Raw genomic sequence first — 19,958 nt, 5'->3', positions numbered from 1 at the left:
GATCCTCCGTTGGAAAACAGCTCTGCAACATGTGGTTGAGGGACTGCAGGCACGTCTGCCGTCCTGCTGGTGATCACATGATAGAAGTAAATGATTATTGTAAATACGTCCATCAGATGTTCGTCTGCGCCTGTTGTTGTGTCCAATAGAACGGCCAAATGATTTAAGAATGCCAGTGTTGGTTGTTTAGATTTTATTTGTTGGTTCCCTTCATGCAAAGTACAGAGATGTATCATTAAAAATGAACGTCGCGACACAACATCTGCTGCTTTCGGGAGATTCAATTCTTCCTGCTCTCTTGAATTGCTTAGTACGTTTGCACTTGCTCTTAACTTCTTCTTCTTCTTCTGTGTTCTCCGCAGCAAAGCAGGCATCAGTGAGATGTTTGAGGGCCACCAAGGGCCCATCACAGGGATCAACTGCCACACAGCTGCAGGGCCTCTGGACTTCTCCCACCTGTTTGTCACCTCCTCCTTCGACTGGACTGTGAAGCTGTGGAGCACCAAGGTTGAGAGCACATCTACAAACCCTCGTTTGACACGGCGAATGCTTACGTTTACCACCTTAGTTACCAATGCAAATTGCATTCGACACAAACCACAGCGGATACAAAAGATTTGACCTCATGGTGGCACTAGATTAAAGGTTAAATGCATCCAGTGTGGAACACAAAAGTCCAAAGTGTCACATTCTCACAAATACAAATATCATGGTTTAATAATGCAATAATAATAATTAGTTACAATGGTCCCCAAGGGAATGAAAATACAATTATAGGGTCAGAATTGGGATTAGCCTGTAACAGTAGCATGCTGTATAACCGAAGCATGTTAACCAAAGCATGTTAGTTAACACGTTTGCACCAATGTAGCATGTTCTACTGAATGAAAAACGACATCAGCTTTGATCTGAACTCATCCCTTATTATTATTATTATTATTAACAATGAATATATAGTGTAGCTGTGTAACAAGAAAACATAACATTTAGATTAGATTCCATAGTATATTTGATCATATCTGTATATCTCATGGGGATAAAGTTCTATACAGTGAATCATAGACCGACTCCCATCCATCAAAAATCTAAACCTCTAAAATCTAGTTTGTTTTTATGTTTCCAGAACAACAAGCCTCTCTACTCATTTGAAGATAACTCTGATTACGTGTACGACGTCATGTGGTCTCCGACTCACCCCGCTCTGTTTGCGTGCGTGGACGGAGTGGGTCACCTGGACCTGTGGAACCTCAACAACGACACCGAGGTATTCCAACACCAACACACAGGCACAGGCGGTCACCTACATCTCAGACTGAGAAGGGGGCCGCGCTCCATGTTTCCACCCTTCTCATCGGAGTTTTACAATGTTGTTGTTGTTTTAGGTCCCCACCGCCAGCGTCACCGTGGACGGTAACCCGGCTCTCAACAGGGTCAGATGGGCTCATTCCGGCAGGGAAATCGCCGTGGGAGACTCTGATGGGCGGGTTCTCGTCTATGATGTTGGAGAGGTGAGCGGTTTCTCTCGAGTCCCTTTTATTCACACAATCCTCTGTGCACGTCGTGGCGGACGTGATTCAGCCTGATCTCTATTGTGCATCCCCCCCCCCACCCCCTCCCCCCTTCATAGCAAACTGCGGTTCCCCGAAACGACGAGTGGACCCGTTTTGTTCGCACGCTGGCAGAGATCAACGAGAGCAGAGACGATGCAGAGGAGCTGGCAGCTCAGCGCCTGGCTGCCTGATCCACTCGCCACGGACGCGAGGTTTTGAGGGACCAGTGGCGCGCTGGTGGATATCGGCCCTGTTTCTGGGGGAAGGAAAAGATGACTGCGGCGGGGCGATTACTGTTTGATTGTAAAGAATTATGGACCTTTTTTTGATTTATTAGAGAAATCTTTCTTTTCAGTTAGCTGGACCGTCAGAAGTCTTCCTTGGATTAACTCGAGCGACGGAGCCATCGACCACTGACACTAACACAACACGGCCTTTTTTTGCAACTGATGCCTTAACCTTTTAATTTTGATTGCAAAATGTTCATTTTAGGGCATGTTAGCATGGGCTTTAATTTTCAGTTCCTGAATCCAAATAATTAAAAGAGTACTTAATACTTATGACTTTAGAATCATGTTGTCATCTCCCTTTCTTACCCGATAACCCGAATATTCACTTGTCTGTAAAAAGTCCAAAAAGAGGATGTCTTTCTACTTTCTATATCAATCTACACTGTACCAGTTTTCACCTAATCAGTGCGGCTGGTTAGACTGGAGGGGAAATTTCCTCAATGCCTAAGATGATCATGTATGCTGTAACTGCTCAGTCATGTATGTTAACACGATCTGAACAGAGATTGTTCGGAGATTCCTGAAGAATCTCGATTTAGAAACACACAGTTTGAATGATTTATTTCAATAAAATACAATAAATACATTTAAATTATTTTCTGAGTTTCTGGTCATGATTTCAAAATAAACACTTTTGAAAACATATGTACATTCTTGTGTCTCTTACTTTAACTCGACACATGCACAGCAAAGCTATTTCACACCAGGAAGTGCAGTTACAATCCTTCGCCATGCCATAATGTCCCTCTGTAGAGGAGTACAATATGTACAATAAAGTTGTGCAAGCTACGCAATAAATCCACACTCATGCTGCATTCAAAGTAAGACAACTCCCTTAAATTGAGTGTATCAAAATAAAACCATCTTGGAGACATGAAGACAGCAGGAGCATTACTCTATGGAGCCTGTGCCTCCATTTTGGTCTCCACCGGCTTGGTTGTCGCCTCTCCAGAAGGTTTGAACTTGGGCAGGTGCAGACCAAACTTTCTCTCCACGCCAGCAAAGGTTGCGGCGGCCAGATGGTAGCCGCCCACATGGTCAGGAGTCACAGAGGGACGGTCCTCGACCCTCGGTTTGGAAGCGGGCTCCGAGCCGGCGGGACGACTGAGGAGAGAAGCTGGGTTACCCCGAGGCACAGATCGTAACTGGTCTTGGGTAAGTACTTCTGCAAGAAAGTACTTACTGTCCTCCGAAGTCCACGTACAACCATCGCTGCAACAGTTCGTAGGTCACCAGGGTCACACCGAACTGCGGTGAAGATCTGAGGACGCGAGCTAATGAAAGATGCAATTGAAAATTACAATGTGGGATTCAATATCCTCGCGGTGGCTTTTAGACAATCCGCCACAGCGAGCCTCATTTCCAAGCCATGGAACCACTTATAGGACTGTGGATCGTGTGTGTGTGTGTGTGTGTACGCATTCACCTCCTGCTCCCTTCCAAAATGCCCGGAAACCTTCCTCCTTGAGGATCTTCCCGAAGCAGTCGATGACTCCGCTGTATGTCGTCTGGCCTGCCCGGGCCGCCACCTGCAGCCTGGTCTTGATGACATCCGCGGGGGTCACCAGCGAAGCCGCCGGCACGCCTTGGGAGGTGTTTCACAACGGACATGGGTGTCACATCCTGGCATGCCTGCTGCAGCATTATGCAGCGTACTTTATATAGTGCTAAAACCAAGGCATGTATACATGCAGTAGGTCGTCGAATGGGAGGAAAACGAACTGCACGTCTTGGGAGCAGAAAATGTTGCACAAAATATGAGTTAATCCCCAATGTCCAAAGACTCTGAGCTTTGCAGATGTTTTCGCTTTTTTTTTTTATACCTGCAATAGCTCCAGCAGTGAGCAGCTGAAACGCCCCGAGCCTTCCGTCCTCATCTGCCAATTTTTCCTTAGTGTGGGCATAAACAGGAAAGTAGATGGCGGAGAAGGGGATGTCACGCAGGAAGCACGCTTTGGCTCCCTAACAGGAAGAAAAAGATACATCTTGAGGATTAAGTGGTCTGAGGGGGCCGTCTTATTCTACCTACGCGGGGGGGGGGGGCTTTGGTGAGATGATGGAGCCAAAGAGCCCCCCAGGTAGAGCTGCAGCACAAGGCCTCCAGAGAGAGATCCATCACACAGACACACACACACACACACACACACAGACCCTTGCTATGGACTTGGTGTGCTCGGTCATCCTGCCAAGAGGAAGTCTGTTTTTCTTTTTTTTCCCTCAGAAGCCACTGTCTGCTACTCATTAAAATATGGAGTATGAGCACATGACTGGTAAAGCCACAAGGATCTGGAGAAGCAGCAGTAGCAGAGCATAATCCCTCACTAATTTGCTGTTGGTTGTTGGCCACAGTTTGTATGTTCAAACGCTGTTTTAGAAAAGTGCAAACAGTGAGCAAAAGGGACGTTTGATCTTCAAATGTGTGATCCTGACCTCCATTATGTCTGCATACACACACGGATGTTTGTTTAAATACAGTAGTATTTCATCTGTGTATCATTACAGGAAAAATCATTACACGTAGTGTAGAATGTAAAGTAAAGTAGTGAATTTTACATGTTTATCTTTCTATGTTATTGAGTAGTGCTACAGTGTTATTTACTTAACTTTATTTACTGGATTTGACAGCTACTGTAATGATTTGTTATTTCACGGATTAGGATTCTTCATGCAAAAAACGTTATTTTCTTAAAAACTTAAATACATTCTTAAAAATAAGAGCATTCACTAATATAGCTAAAAGTAGCTTGTCTTGCAACAACATTCTTTTTATATGCATCATTAATAATAGCCCAATAAAAATAATTTCGAATAACATACCAGTAACTTCACTTTTGACAACAAAACAAAAAGGTGGAAAATGTCCCCTTTGTTTTAACTAAAACTTGTGCATTTTCCACCTTTAATTATCGGTAGAATTATGTCTGAAAATGTCTTCCATTGGGTCTATAAACACTAAAGTGAACAACAACTGAGCCCCCTGTGTCTTCGGCATTGTCTCTCAGGAACATAAGACCTTTCACTGCCCTTGTACGACACGTAAAGGAGGTTGATGCTGCAGACGATGCGGTGCTGCAGAGGTGCTGACCTACCTTGTAGAGGCCAAAAAAGCCCAGCTCTCTCACAACACTCAGGGCTTTGACCCTGGGGCCTGTGGTGATCTCTCCGGCCACCTGCAGACGGATCTTAACTATCTCCAGAGGATTGGTGAAGATCACCTGGGAAGCTCCAGCCTGTAGGACGCAACAGGGAAAAAGAAACAGTAGTTTATATTCAAACGTGCTGGGCTTTTTAGGATCGAATCGGCTTGCGCATCCGAGGGGTGAACTTTGGGTGAAATGAAATGATGCGTAAGCACTTCTTCCTAGCGGGAGTTTTTTGAATTATCTCAGCAAAACTTCGGCACAAAAGGCACTTTTTGCCCCGATCGGATTTCATATCGTAAGAGAGTGGCCTTGACAGGGGGAGGAAAGAGCAGGCATTGATAGAGGAACAACCGGGGTCAGAGCAGAGCAGGCACAGGGTGAGGAGAAGGCCCGCTCGTGGTCGGGAGGCTCTGACCCTGGCACAGGCCCTCTGCCCCCTCTCCTCCCCCTGAGGCACCTCCTTTGGCGGGGTGAGCGGCCCAGCCTGGCCTCGCCCCGCACACTTCCCCAATTCAGACGTATTCCCAGGGGGGGGAGAGGGAGCACTGAATCACCCAGGCGGCTCGGAGTCCGGGCAAGCAGTGCCCTGAAGGCGTGACACCCTCTGACTCGGGCACATTTATCACACTCCCCAAATCTAATCAGGCCCCAGGATGGCTGCCGGTGACATTCAGGGCAGGGGTCTTATCTGTAAACATCCGAGCTAAGCTCTAAAAAAAGCTCTGGCACATTCAGTCATTTTCAAAGAGGAGGGGGGGGGGGGGGGGGGGGATATCCGCTGCTCTGAAGATTGATGCATTGCTGCCATCTCTTTTATCTTCTTCCCTTCTCTTCTCTGATTGAAGCAATGATCTAAGAAGGCCTCAGAGTAACTAGAACTTAACTTTTTTAAATAAAACAGGAATGTTGTCCCATGTACAGAAATGGACCGCATGCCCATTATTTATATATATATATATATATGTTATAATTGACATACATCTATTCCACAGACGTATCCTGAGCAGACATTGTGTATTCTTGTTGTCCAGCACTGTGACCACACCTCAGGTATGCACTGCGCTGTCAAACTCAATCACACTGAGCTAAAGCCAGCTTCATCCAGGAACCTCCAGGGCCTCTTCCTACAATTACACCCTGACAGGGGTCGCGACCCCGCGGACCCCGCTCCTCTGCGAGCAACCTGCGGGCTCTGCTGCGAGGCCGGCCTGTTCCACTCACTGAAGGAATTACATCTTTAATCTAGTGATCCACGTAAAATGATATTACATTTCAATGTGGCCCAGATTTTAAAAGAAAAAAAGCCCAAATTCAGATCATTCAGGGATAATGGTTAACTTCTGTATTCATGTAGGATGTTAAACTGAATATCTGACACATGTCATTGTCACACAAACTGGATGAAGAAGCGATAACTAGTGGAACTTTTAGACATTTTTTTTATAAATTCCATTAACTAATCTGGTTAAATGTGCCCTTGTCTACAATGCAAGCCTGGTATGTTTTTATAAAGATCCATCATCGATACGAAAATTCCACTTCAATCTCTTATAGTCAGCAAATTGGATATACACTATCCAAGATGTAAGAATTACTTTTTTAGTTTTAGCATTGAAATAAACAATACTTAGGAACATTAACTATTTAAAATGATGCATATTTAGTTCGCCTTCTAGGTGTTCCTTAACCTTTGAGTTGATCTGCAGAATCAAATTAAAAAAATTAAAAAACGTCACTAATGTAAAGCTTACACATCCTCCAGCGAGAATCTCTGCAGGCAGAGCGATGGTATTATCTTCTGTGGTGAACTTGTCCCTGATAAAATCATTCATCTGAGGAAAAAAAAAAGGAGAGAAGAAGACATCCGCAATGAAAAGGCCGATGAAACACAATCCCGGTCCTGATGGCGCGGCGTTAACGTTAACTCGTGGGTTGCAGTCACATCTTGGTTGCACAGAGTGTGCTTCACTCTAAGCATGTTTTTCATTCCCAGTGAGTCGTTTGAAGCAACTTCTTGAACACTGAGCCACGCGGGGGGGGATGACTTGCCGTGAGTTTGATGGCTTTCTCCGGGGCAACGCCGATGAGCTGCGGGAGCAGACCTGCAAAATATTATTCATAGACACCATTAGAATACCTGGCTGAGAGACAGACAAAGCCTCGCTCCAAATGAATGCAGGTTTTATTTAGATTTTTTTTTTTTGGTTTCTTTTTTTCTTCCTCGAATGGATACGTCTACTGACAGCTAGAACAAATGTGAGCTGCGGGGGGGTTCCCTAAAACAAACCCATAAATATTTACAGATGTGGCCCGATACATCTGATGCGCACACAACACAAAGGTCCCATTGACGCTGAACAAAAAGACCCCAAAAATATGACACTGCTGGTGCGCATGGGATCAGCACTGTTGAGGCCTGATCCCGAAATGACGGCCGGGAACAGAGAGAGCTGTGTGGTCACGGACAAGATCGGGGGAGACGGGGAACGGGGAACGGGGACGGGGGGGGGGGGGCGCTACGGTGGCGATAGCCGCCATACTGTTTCGCCGTCTGTCCTTCATCAGGCCAGATGAACTTCTGAAGGAGCTGCTGAGTGACTGCTGCTGGTATGCAGCCAGCAAACAGCCCGAGCGTGTCTGTCTCTGACTCAGTGCGCCCTTCTCATCATGCGCGGGAGGGGAGAAGGGGCGGAAGGCAGGGGGGGAGCGGATCAGAGCGACAAAGAGCCGCAGCGGTGGAGGTAGCAGTAGATGGCCGTCTTGACTTCCCTCATATGAGCGCCCCCCCCCCCGCACCCGGGGTAGAAGTGTTGTATATCACGAGCCATCAGCACTATTATCGCACACCCGGGGGGCCGGGGGCAGATCGGACACGGCTACTACATGCTATCCTGCTGGCCGCTCTCCTCTGGGAGCTCTCCCAGGTATCGAGATAATGAAAACGCGACCCCTGGGTGTTGCTTTATTCACTGCTGAACGGGGAGGGCAAAGGTTTCTGGTGTCAATTAGCGAAGCATGCTGCTGATATTAGCGCGCCGACAAACCCCCCCCCCCGACGCTTTCCCATCAGATGGTCCGTTTTGCACGGGAGCCACATGTCGGGCCTGCGCACAGATTTCCCCCTCTCTTTTTTTTTTACGCACGACAGAAATCTGCAAAGGGTTACCTCTGTAAAAGCCGAAGAAGCCCTCGTAGCGGAACACTTTCTTGGCACAGTCGAAGCTGTTCTTGTACATGAGTTCTCCTACGAAGGAGCCCGTGGAGCGTTGGTTCTGCATGCGCGTCTTCACCAGGTCGATGGGGTACACGGCGGTGGCTCCGGTCGCTATGGAGAACACACAGCGGCCTCTGGTTAAAGATCCATCTCACAAACCTGGTACAGATTATGCCACTAGAAATGCATCACCTCGTACGGCTTTCCTCAGCCGTACAACTGTAAATATTAGCGCCACAACTAAAAATCGTTTTCTTTCAGAAAAGAGTTTAGCAATGCTCGTTATGTTTTCCCAGGTGGCTTCTTTAAACTCCTCGCTTCGTACGGACCAAGATGAGCAATTTACTTCATACGCGACGCGAAGAAAAGCAACCGATTCCTACAGTTTGGCATTTGGCCTTCCTGCTGGAATCAAGTGAACTCATCAATTAATAAATGCCTTTTCAGTTGATCAATGAATATATATTATTTCTTACACAAAAGGGTTGTACAATAATAATTCTACAGATGTATTCGGGGAGGAGGAGGCGTTTACTGGTGACGGAGAAATAAATAGAAGTGTGTTTGTGTATAAACCGTAAACACACTGCTCAGAGTGGGAAGTCTGGTAAACTATTTGCGGTGGCAGCGAGAGGCCCCAAACTCTGCTGCTCTCAGCTTTACTCGCCGTGTCTTGTCTGACATCAAAGGCTGCAGTAATGACTCTTCTTAAAAAACACGCAAACAGCTCAGTCAGCACAAAGGCACGGCGAGAAACAGCTCATTACCGGCAGCCTCGTGACATACGTCTCTGTGTGACCCTGCCTGAATTGATCACTGGTGAATGAGGGACAGCGTGTTTGGGCAAAGCGCGCACACACACACACACACACACACACACACACACACACACACACACACACACACAAAAACGGGGTCAGAGAGTGTGTCCCTATCTGAGGTGCGGTTATGTCAGACTTCCTTGTATCAGTGCCTTCCAGTGTAATTAGATGGAGAATTCCAGGGAGTGCAGTTACGGAAGATTTGTCTCATTCCAAAAGCTGCGGCCCCCCCCAACGACAGCCTGGAGCCGCTGGAGGCACATCGCGAACCCCTTCTCCCATGCAGCACAATGAGCGGCCCCGGGGGCCAGTCTGTGCGACTTAGGTTACCCCTCGGGCGGGCCGGGGGGGGGGCGGTCTCCGCCGCAGACATGTCACTCACCTCCAGCGATTGAGCCCAGGGCGAACCGGTAGGCCGACTCCGCCGCCTGGAGCCAGGCTGGCCGAGACGTTTCGTGAGGTCGCTGTGTGGGAGAAAAAGACACCGGTGGTCAAATGAATCTGGAGAAAGACGGGTCGGGGACCGGGGCACTGACCATGAATCGGCTCGCTATTAAACCGCAGCGAACCGGATACATTTGTGGAGAGAAATTGCAATGGAGCACTCAACAACGGAGGAAGGCGATGGAATGCGGACATTTCCTATACGGCCTAATTCTTCATCCGCTAGTATTAAATGTCACAGAAAGACCAGCTCTGATACAGTAAATGACTGTTTGAACCTCCACACATGGCACATGTGGGAGGCGGAAAGCTAGAGGTTTTCTTTTATTTTTACAACAAAGTACAATTCCTCTCTTATCTACTTGATCTCTGATTGGTTTTTGATGTTGAAAGCGGAGCCCCTTTTGTTTTCTCTGTAGTGCAGGGGAACAGATTAGCCCTACAAGCCTTTTCCATGTACAGATAAGTATCTACATGAATATTACACAGTTTGAGTGAGACCATGTTTGTGTGTGTGTGTGTGTGTGTGTGTGTGTGTGTGTGTGTGTGTGGGTGTGCACAGCAGTGCAGGTTGAGCCGGTGAGTAACTTCTCCCAGACCAGATGTGAAAGGAGTAGAGCAGATCAGGCTTTTCCTCGGCCCAGATGCTTCCACCAAGGGTTGCATGCTAACAAGATCGAGGTCTTGATCAAAGGGTTTAAACAATTAGCCTACTTCCACTGAAGGGAAGGCCTGAGAATTGCAGCTTCCCCCCCAAAGGAATCAAATTCCAGACCTCTGAGTGTGGGTCCCAGGAGCGTGAGTGGCCTGAAAGCTCTGACCACAGCCTGATACAGAGCTGCGTTATCCGGTGCAGGCAGGAACTACTTTGTCCTCCCAAATCCACCTTGACTCCCACTCCTCTCCTGCCATTAGCAGACTCTTCTAAAGGCTGCTAAAGCTCCTCAAGCTCCACGCTGATAATAGCCTCTTATTAGCTTCTCAGATGTGTGATTGCAGCTCATGTGTATGTGCGGCTATACAGAATAAAAGGTGGGAAGAGCCTTTCATGGGGAGGTGCGACGCGACAATCCATTCCTCTTCTATAACTATAATTGGTGTACTTTTATCTGGGAGTTAAAGTAATGCACTTCACAAGGGAAGAAAAAACATGGGCACTCTGCTAATTCAGCGAGCGAGCGTTCTCCCTTCTTAGCTCCTTTCTAAGAAGGAAGCAGAGTAAGAAGGGGAAAAAGGCTTTGATAAAAGCCAGGAGGATGTGAGGGGGAATTAGAGGAGTCAATCAGGCTACCTGTCTCTGGGTCTCTGCTAGGTGGTACGGCACGGCTTCTTCCTCCAGCGGGGCTATCCTCTCAATGTCTGCATGGCTCAGCCGCCTTCACACGTGTCAGCAGGGGAGGGATGGAGTTAGGCATGGAAAAAGCAGCGAGCTGCCAGTGATGCAAGACTTTCCACAGACCTTTTACTGGCATATAACTGGTTACAGCGACTTTTAATTTAAGCTGATTAAAACAACAGGCAAACAAAGCTGGATGGGAGCCCATGGCTGAATGTGTGACTAAATGTTCGAGACGCAAACATTCCCGTAAATCAGCCACTGAATGAGCAATAACTTTATCTTTACGACCAATAAAACATACCTGCAACATATTTGTTCCAATCAAGGTGGTGGAATACAATACGAAAACAAGGTTTTGTATAAATATTTTGAATATAAGGAAGAGCAAAGAGAAAAAAAGTGGAAAAGATCATCATAAATTCAAGTTGTGTGTCGATTTTGCTATGTCGTTAATTTAAAGACTTGAAAACTGTCCCCATCACGAATATATGAAAAATGTCCAAAAAGATTCACAAATATTTAGTGACAATCCCTCGAACACAAAAGGTCTCGTTCTTAAAAACACCTTGTCGCTATTGATATACACAAATATGGCAGCCTTACCCCGAGTGCGAGTGAAGACCAACAAGCTGGTAGAGGATGTCTATCTCCATGGGAGTGATTTGACCAAACTTGTTTGCAGCATGAACAAACTCCTCTACGACAAAACAAAGGCAGGAAGAAATGAATGGATGCAAACAGAAGGATGGCGAGTTACATTGCGTTACATTACATGTTATTCATCTGACGCTTTTATCCAAAGCGACTTACAAAGAGTTAAATAATAAAATAATACAGCCGCCTACAAAATAGTATTTAAAAATACTGTTCCTTATTTGAGGGTTATTCGGAAACCCCTAAATGGCAGAATAGGTGGCTTCCCAAACAATGAGATATGACTGCTGGAGAGCCCCAGCAACAGGAGCACGCTGCGTGCAACAATCAGACGACCTACACGGACGGGGGTTTTGGGGGGGGTTGCTTGCTGCTAAACACGACAATGAAGTATGTTACCGAGAAATATTCCGAACCACGATCTCACTTCTTTGTGTGAGCCTGGGGTTCAGTGACTGAGCACACGTTCTCTCAGCAGCACCTTCGGGTCACTCTTTTCTAAGTGCTACATGTTCAGTTCTTCACTGTTGCCCCCGCTGGGAAGCTCCATTATCATCAGGTGGTCTTGCTAATGGTAGCAGTTAAAGGAGGGAAACGAGTTAGTTATTCACTTCCCTACTTTTCCTAACCGCTGGTTACAAGACGGCTTCTCTGATCTCCAGGAGTCAAATGATGCACTTTCTCCGTGGCCGACGGATGTCACGTGAAAAGTGCGTTACATTCAATCGGAGGAAAATCAAGGGCAGAAGGCAGAAGAGCAATAGGCTACATCTACATTAAAAATGTTCATTTACCTTTGTGATTTAGTGCTACAGTAAATGATCCCTGTGTGCTCTTTCACACCGTTCTGTCAAGAAAGTCGAGACATCATCGCACAGCGACACTTCATATCACACATGACACATGGCTCATTTCAGTGATGGAGGGGAAGTGTGCAAGCTGTACCTTTGGTAACGAGCGTGTCTTTGTGAGTGCCGGCGAGGGTGCTGTATATCTTGCGGATCAACTCCATGTTGTTGAGGAGGGCGTTGAAGGCGTTGAAGTAGGAGAAGCTCACCATGTGGGAGGTGCTGCCTCCCGCAGCCTGGAGAAAGATGCCGTCTGCTATTGCTTCTCAATGGGCAATCTTATAATATTATATAGTTTGTATTTTGCAAACAGTTATTCATTCACACATCACACCGTTATAGAGCGACATTGTCGTTTCATTCATTTGGAGTTGTGTTTCTGGACACCTGATGACTGAAGGCCTTATATATAGACTACTTTAAGGTCTGAGTTTGATCTCCACCAACTCCCCTGTAGCTGTTAACCGCTATGTTCTCAGGGGAGTGTCTGTCTGTCTGCTGCTGAGCAGGTACGGCCATGGCGGCTTTAATTTAGTGGATCCAGCTGCCTTCACATGTCCAAAAAACAATGTTGTGAGAGCAATTAAAACCAAAATGTACAGAAAACAGTAAATGCAAACAATGCACTTTCTATAAAGTTCTCAACAATAAAAGTTTTGGTTCCGGCTACTTTTAATGTATTCCAACTGTAGTTAAACTTACAGAAACTAGGTTCTCTTCTACAAACGAAGTCAGCATGTGGTGTCTGATGGTGGCCATGATGTCGCTGAAGTCCAAGGCAGTGATGGTGCCACTTTTGCTGTTGTCCTTTTGTGCAAAGGCCTGGCGGGCATGTTCCAACTGCAGCTCCTGCAGCATACACAGACACACACAGACACACAAAGAGAGGGGGGGGGGGGGCAGGGGGTCAAGCTGTTAGCTGACAAAAGAGGCAAAGAACGTGCTCCTATGATGAGGAGCATCACATCACAAGAGAATGAAAGTGTAATAGTGTCAGAGCTGGACGGATGTGAGAGTCCTCAGATGTCACGTTGTCAGACAGTGGCTTTTGTAATCACCACCACCAGCGTCTCTCTGGAGACTAATGGAAACCATGTCCCGAGAAGTCTGATCCCGGCGTCGGGCCTCGTGGTTTGGGAGGCGGCCCGGCAGGTGTGTCCGCAGGAAGGTGATTCAATGTGACAACAAGGCAATCAGATGGGGTTTCAGGGGTTTCCACCAAGTCCACCGTCAGAGCTCATTTCAAACAACCACAGGATCACAGAGCAACGTCTGTGCAATAATCAATGCTACTTCATTTTACACCGTGGCTCTTATAGCTTAATCGGTGGATTGTTGCTGGAGCTTATACCTCACAATGTTTGCTAATCATATCGTGGAAAACTCCTGATGGTACTTTTAAATCTGCCAAAGTCTGCAACAACCACAAGGTGGAAGCCAAGACTCTATAAACCAAATAAAAACCTACACATCTTCTATATACACTGTTTATGATTTTCAGTAATAGATATAAAGTAAAACCAGAACTTAAATTTGCTTGGACGTGATAGAAAAACAAGACGATAATAATTACTGATGTAATTTAAATCCTGCGCACAGAGGAGTCTTTGGTGCAGCGGAGGGAAGCCTCAGTCAAGTTTGATAAACCACAAAGTGCTCTGAGGGATCCCACACTGCAGCGCAGCCTGCCTAGCGCTCCCGGACCACCCGGCTTCTGCCCGAGACCACAGGCTTGGTCTCCAAACCGGGTTCCCCTCTGACCCAACTGCTCCTGCTGCTGGTTCCACAGCACATGGGGTCCCAGGGAGATACAGGCAAACAACTAATGACGCAGAAATAACAACCGTAAGGGTCCTGTCTGCAGACTGGGCTACCGCAAACCACCAAAGCAGCAGAGGAGGAAAAAAGAAAAAAAAACTTGAGATGCAATTTCACGAGACAATTCTTTCATCTTGAGATATCATATACGAGATGCTCGTTATGTAATTTCCATTTGTACCACATCAAAATGTCACACCATTATTTATTTTTTTAGTTTCTTTCTGAAAAGAACTGAAAAAAACAGTAGGTGTTCATTCATGTTCTGTTCATTCAGCTCCTCTCGCGAGCTGCTGCTGAAGTCAATGAATTCACAACGTACTGACTGGCTTGATTTATAAGCAAATAAAGCGAAACCAAAAATGTCCTGCCAATCCTTACCTTCATCCAGTGGTTTGGCCACTATGGTTTATTTTATCTCTGTGTCCAAAATGCAAATATTTACCTGCAGAAACTGGGTGAACTCTGTGTAACTGAGATTCTTCCTTCTTTCATGGCCGAAGTGCAGCCTGATGAACTCACAGTCCCAGTTGAAGGGAATGTGGTGATGCACTGTGGTCTGGCTGAAGATGTCACGTACATTCTCTGAAAAAAAAGGGAGACGACGCTGAGCAATAACAGGAGACGGAGGGAAAAGCATCCATCTCACATCCTCATTACATTGGTAGAGAACCTCGTCCAAGCGGAGGAAAGACTCCATTTGGGCTGCTAAGCTGAATGGGCTGCTTGACAGGCTCGCTCCTTTTACATTTTGAGGGTTTTTGAGTCCATCCAGGAAATTGTCTGCATAAGCACTGCCCTCAATTTTCAGGCGCATCTATGGAAGCCCATTGCACAGACAGGGTATAGCAGCAGCTTCTTTGTGAGACTCGGTATCTGGTGGTTTATGACATGCTGAATTCATTTATGTGCTTGTTAGATGGAGTTGGTTATTATGTGATGTTCCCAAAAGCTCGCCTGCTATCTGGCACTGCATTGAGACTAGCTGCCATATGTAATACATGCTGTTGCTACATCTATTGGCAACAAAGTGCTTTAGTAAGAAAAGCACTTGCATGGCATTCAATAGTACAATTTGGGACTTTGCCGTCATCACTATTTTCTAATACTTATTAATTTAAACTACCACAAAAAACATGATTTTAACAGCTACAGTAATATTTTCATCATAATGGAGAAGAAATGAGACTGGGTGTATAACAACAAGTTGCTTAGTTCTCTGTAGTTAAGCGTGACAACCCCACACCAGTGTGTCCTATTTAGTAAGTACATACCAAATGAGATGTCTCCTGTGCCGGTCTTGTCAAACAACTGAAAGGCAACTATGAAGAGGGCATCCGGGGCACAGAGAACTGATTCAAAGGCCAGAAACTCCTGGAAAGAGATCAGTCTGTTTGGATAAGACACAAAGAGTGCTATCTGAACACAGTATCTTTTTACACAATTTCCCCCCAAAAATCACTGGAAAAAACCCCCCCAAAAAACATTTGCAGTGATTAAAATAAGGACTGACAAAGATGATGAAAAACATCTTGTTGTTTATGAATAAAATAAATACAACAGTCGCTGTACAAAGAGACTTCTTTAAACCAAAACAATTCATTAAAGCTGACACTGGGAGATGAAAGTGGGAGGAAACCTGCAGCCTGAAAATTCAAAATGCAGACATCATGTGTTCAAATATTTCTGCATCAACAGAGGGTTTCCACAGCAATGCAACTTCCCTTGCGTCTCTGCGGGCACTCACCCATCTTTAGTGGTGTCAGCCACCCCGGCGATGAGCTCCACCGTTTGGGGATTGTGCTCCGGCTGCGCATGCAGACCCAGGTAACTCTGTACAAAGTCTCTTGGGGTCATGTATTGCTCTCCATCCTCCACCGCACTGGCATACTGCAGACCAGACGGGGAAAGAGCCGTAAACAACGTGGATGTCTAATATTTGGCTTTAGATTAGAAATCCATCCACAGGGTAAGATTTCCATTTTGTGCAAATAGAAGGAAAACTGGAAGAAGTGTACTGAGAGCGACAAAAAACATCCATTATGTAATAAATCAACAAGGCGTTTTCTTATTTTTTAATGCAGGTCTCTTAAATGGTATCCCTTTTCTTTGTGACTTTGAAGGTGTTTGTGTACAGTTTTTTATAACACATGAGGGTCTCAGTTTACTGGCACTACACAGTATTCTAAATGCATACAATGCTCTAGTCTACCGCTTCCCACCATGACAAATGCATTGAAAACTATCCGTCGCTTTTCAGATCATTGTGATCATTTAACGTAATGAAGGGCAGAGATACGTCCCCCTGCACTCAATACGACCATCCATCCCATTGGCAGATGGAGATTCACACGAAAAATGGCACACGGCATTTAGATGGTGCGTGTTGTGCCATACACTGTCCTGTAATCGACGAGGTGATCACGTGATAGGGGAACATATGTAACTGGGCTTTAACCTTTATTTAGTCAGGAAAGTATCCTTTCCAGAACACACTTTAAAATCTTGGAGCTGCTGAGCAAAATTTGCTTTGCTGCAGAGGAGCATTTGAGGCATCAGAGTCTGGTTTGAGAGACTGTAGCTCCTGTCTTAAAGGGGACACCATCTAATAAACAGTCAAGTTGTCATAACAACCAAACAAAATTTGATCATCATCAATGAAAACATGCAGTGACAATAACTGAATCGATAACGATTGCCTCGCAAGCGTTGCGTTGCGACTCGGTTGGACAACATGCAACGCACATCACAGAGCTGAGCTTAACATGAGACCTCATTCAGGCTTTAAGACGTAAGGTCATTTATGGAGCCCGGTTTGGGTTTCGAGCCGGAACAGAGATAGCTCTGGAAACACAAGCGCCACATGAACTGGCAGCAGAAAGGCCACGCTCATGGGTCTGAGCCAAGCTCAGATAGAGAGAGCATGAGATAAACAGGGAAGGAGTGCGGGAGGAGTCCTTTAAGCCAAGTGTTTCCACGGTTACAATTCAATGCACTCCGCTGAATTAAGTGAAAATATTAATTCCAAGCAATTTATTGCCACATTACTCCATCACATGATTGTGTATCCATTTACCCTCACAGTAGGCCTCAAGTAGTTCTTAATCAAATTATACAGGCAGTCAGAATAAGCTTCCAGCAATTAACTCTTCCACCTGAATATGCATTACAAATCAAGCAGGCCTCTTGTTGTGGAGTCAAGAGGATCATAGGGCAACTTGTACCTCAAACAGAGTCCTTGTTACAAGAACAACTTTATACTCCAAACAAGACCTGTGGTAGCAAACAAGTCGAGACACTAATGGCAGGGACCTGCTTCTCTGAAATGTGGCAGAAAACGTGTGACGAGAACTGCAGCAACACGCCAACGATCAGACAACACGTGACGCAAAAGCAAGGGGGAGATTCTCTGTTGAAGCAGATCCAAAATTAGTCGAAGCATTTGTGTGACCTTTACTGAGCTATTTATCCCAATGGACACCACACAGACACAACTCAAGACCACAACACGTTAGTGCACTTGTAACACACTGTGAATATGTCTACATGTGTTGTTGCCATGTAGATTAGAGCTCAACGTGTTTCGGTTGTGTGAGTTACACTCTTACCTTCAGAAAAATAGTCTTCAAGCCATGGGGATCGGCTCTTTTTGTCGCTTGCACCTGCAGCCCACGAGTTGGAATTTTTCATAAAGAAAATGCAATCAGATTATCACACTGGTGGCTACAATTAATGATACTAAGCCAGTCTTCCACCTGTTAATTAAACTCAAATTCATGCGCTCAATGTTCAGCTTTGATTTTCTTAGCAATCAATCATAGACGAATGTAGAAGCAACTACACCGCCATGCATATGAAAATCCCGGTGAATAAAACCCCAAAAGGACTAATTGTCTCTCATATATAAATGCAACAGAGCAAATACGTCTCTGCGAGGCCGGCAGAGATGCGCACATGCGCTGCGGTAATACAAGGGCGGGGGGGGGGGGGGAGCAGGCTGCATTACAGAACATAGCTTTACACACGCTGCCCCGAACTGCGCATAAAATGTAACATCAGAGAAGAAATATTGACGGAGTCACCTTGACCGCCATGCTGCAGAGAACTATGGCGCAGCGGCGCTGTGCAGGAGGACGCAGCGGGCGGGACAGGACCACCGAGGGCTGGAAGAGAGAGAGAGAGACTGGTCAGAAGACGGGTGTTACAGCGTTTCCGGTCTGCTCGGGCCACGCGAGGACACGGTGAGCTGTACGTGCAGACAACGGAGAGAGCAGCAGTGATCGCTGCATAGGTCTTCAATAAATGCGGGAGGAGTGACGTGGCTTCAGAAAAAAACACATGGTGAAATAAGGCTGCAATTATTTTCAGTATAGACATATATATATAAAATCCATAAAATGTTATGGATATATAATACAATAACATCTTATAATATCCACAACACGTCCTACCTTAAAGTGGTACTTGGTTTTAATTTTGTATTGATTAAATCATTATGTTCCATCGTATTGAGTCAGGCCAGCAAAGTTTGAAACTCAAAAGTATTTCTAATAGCAGTTCAATTTAATATGTGTCAGACTTTGATTAATTCAAATCTTGTTTTTAATACTATTCGTGGTTTACATTTTTTTTTAGCAACAGTGTGACTATGTTTAGTAAGTTTCCTTATAGTGGTGATGATTGAAATTGCCAGCATTGTAATTTGATCTGACTGATAATCAGTCCCACAATTCATTGGCACTGACTTCTGTGGTATTGCCAAATTAACCAGGACTGAAATTAGATATTTACACTATCATAATGTCAAATAATAAATGTGCAACAGGTGTTGAGTGAATATAGTTTTACAAATGTTGGCTTTTACATTTCACGCCACAACATTGCATATGTCATCTCATTGTGTTTTGTCCTGTGGTTTTCTCAGACACTCCTTCCTAACAATACAACAATCAACAACAGCACCCAGATGACCACCTAACAGCTGCTGCCTACATGCATAACACATCCATGGCACAATGCGAGCCAATTCAGACAAACACTCTTGAGTTTTTGAAAATATCTGCTCTAGGGGTGACTGGGCCAAAACTGTCCAACACTACAACGTTAAATTCAAAGCCTATTGTGGGATCTTCTCATTTCTCGCCTTAGCAGAGAAAAGAAAAGTCCTAACTGCAGTATAACGCTCAGAGATCAAGCAGACATATTTTGTTGTGTTGCCATGATGCCGTCCAGAAAATGGATATTGCAGTGCTGTGGTAGAGGTAACGTTATATGTCATTCATTGGTGCACCTGGAGGACCGAGTAGCTGAGGCAGGGATGGTAGCGCAGCATCACGCCTCAGAGGGATGTTCATAATTCCACTTCTGCCCAGAGAGGGAATTTCAGTATTCTAACCTAACCACTTAAATAAACTCTTTATTACTGAATATATATAGTATAAAAAATATATATTAGGTGTGTCATAAAAATGTGCAAAACTATATATATATAGTTTTATACATTTGTATGACGCAACTAAAATATTTACCTGGAAATATTTACCAGGAAAACAATAAATAACTTACCAAAATAGATTTTTTTCTATTTCTCAGTCCAGTGTTTTATGTGGCTTAAGTGTAGCTTTCCAACTTGTATAGGTCACTTATTAACTAGAAATATCAGCAATACGTGCACATTTGGCTCTTCTTTTCTGGTCTAAACTACTAACTAGCTTAGCTTGTTGATTAAGCTAATGTTACTCGGAATAAAACACATTAGCTTTAAAGTTTAAAACTAATCGATAACGAAAATAATCTCTATTTCCAGACATTTACTGACCTTCCTGCGTATTCAGGAG

At 45.2% G+C, this 19,958-nt stretch overlaps 2 protein-coding genes across 6 annotated transcripts in view; one reads left to right on the top strand and one right to left on the bottom strand.

Moving 5' to 3' along the window:
• Window positions 1–2,436, top strand: part of dync1i2a (dynein, cytoplasmic 1, intermediate chain 2a) — a 15,344-nt gene extending 12,908 nt beyond the window's left edge. For all 4 annotated transcript variants that reach the window (XM_037488484.2, XM_037488483.2, XM_037488482.2 and 1 more), the window contains 4 exons: window positions 363–507; window positions 1,124–1,264; window positions 1,383–1,508; window positions 1,628–2,436. In XM_037488484.2, coding sequence (XP_037344381.2) covers window positions 363–507; window positions 1,124–1,264; window positions 1,383–1,508; window positions 1,628–1,741 — 526 coding nt within the window. In that variant the 3' untranslated portion in view covers window positions 1,742–2,436. The remainder of the gene's footprint in view (window positions 1–362; window positions 508–1,123; window positions 1,265–1,382; window positions 1,509–1,627) is intronic.
• On the bottom strand, window positions 2,385–19,958 carry LOC119228656 (electrogenic aspartate/glutamate antiporter SLC25A12, mitochondrial-like). Of its 2 annotated transcripts, none has more exons than XM_037488480.2 (19): window positions 19,940–19,958; window positions 18,204–18,284; window positions 17,730–17,783; window positions 15,869–16,011; window positions 15,396–15,511; window positions 14,567–14,706; window positions 13,006–13,152; window positions 12,401–12,539; window positions 11,405–11,498; window positions 10,754–10,838; window positions 9,401–9,482; window positions 8,150–8,308; window positions 7,033–7,085; window positions 6,735–6,815; window positions 4,930–5,070; window positions 3,664–3,802; window positions 3,267–3,425; window positions 3,024–3,114; window positions 2,385–2,944 (listed from the first exon to the last, which is right to left on the bottom strand). In XM_037488480.2, exons 2-19 carry the CDS (start codon window positions 18,213–18,215, stop codon window positions 2,737–2,739), a joined length of 2,043 nt encoding a protein of 680 aa, XP_037344377.2. In that variant the 5' UTR covers window positions 18,216–18,284; window positions 19,940–19,958; the 3' UTR covers window positions 2,385–2,736. The 2 variants fall into 2 exon arrangements, with proteins under 2 accessions (XP_037344377.2, XP_037344375.2); XM_037488478.2 differs by lacking the exon at window positions 19,940–19,958 and adding an exon at window positions 19,687–19,705.

The sequence above is a fragment of the Pungitius pungitius genome, chromosome 10 (assembly GCF_949316345.1).
Source record: "Pungitius pungitius chromosome 10, fPunPun2.1, whole genome shotgun sequence".
NCBI classification, from domain to species: domain Eukaryota; kingdom Metazoa; phylum Chordata; class Actinopteri; order Perciformes; family Gasterosteidae; genus Pungitius; species Pungitius pungitius.
The sequence above is the reverse complement of the archived record's forward strand: the minus strand, read 5'-3'. Positions and strand labels throughout refer to the sequence as shown.

Bases quoted from the DNA above. Each gene is read 5' to 3' on its own strand.
- LOC119228656 (XM_037488480.2), bottom strand. The intron at 8,309-9,400 runs GTGAGTGACATG...TGTTCTCCATAG, and splicing joins CCTGGGCTCAATCGCTGGAG to CGACCGGAGCCACCGCCGTG. The intron at 3,115-3,266 runs GTGAATGCGTAC...ATCTTTCATTAG, and splicing joins ATTTTGGAAGGGAGCAGGAG to CTCGCGTCCTCAGATCTTCA.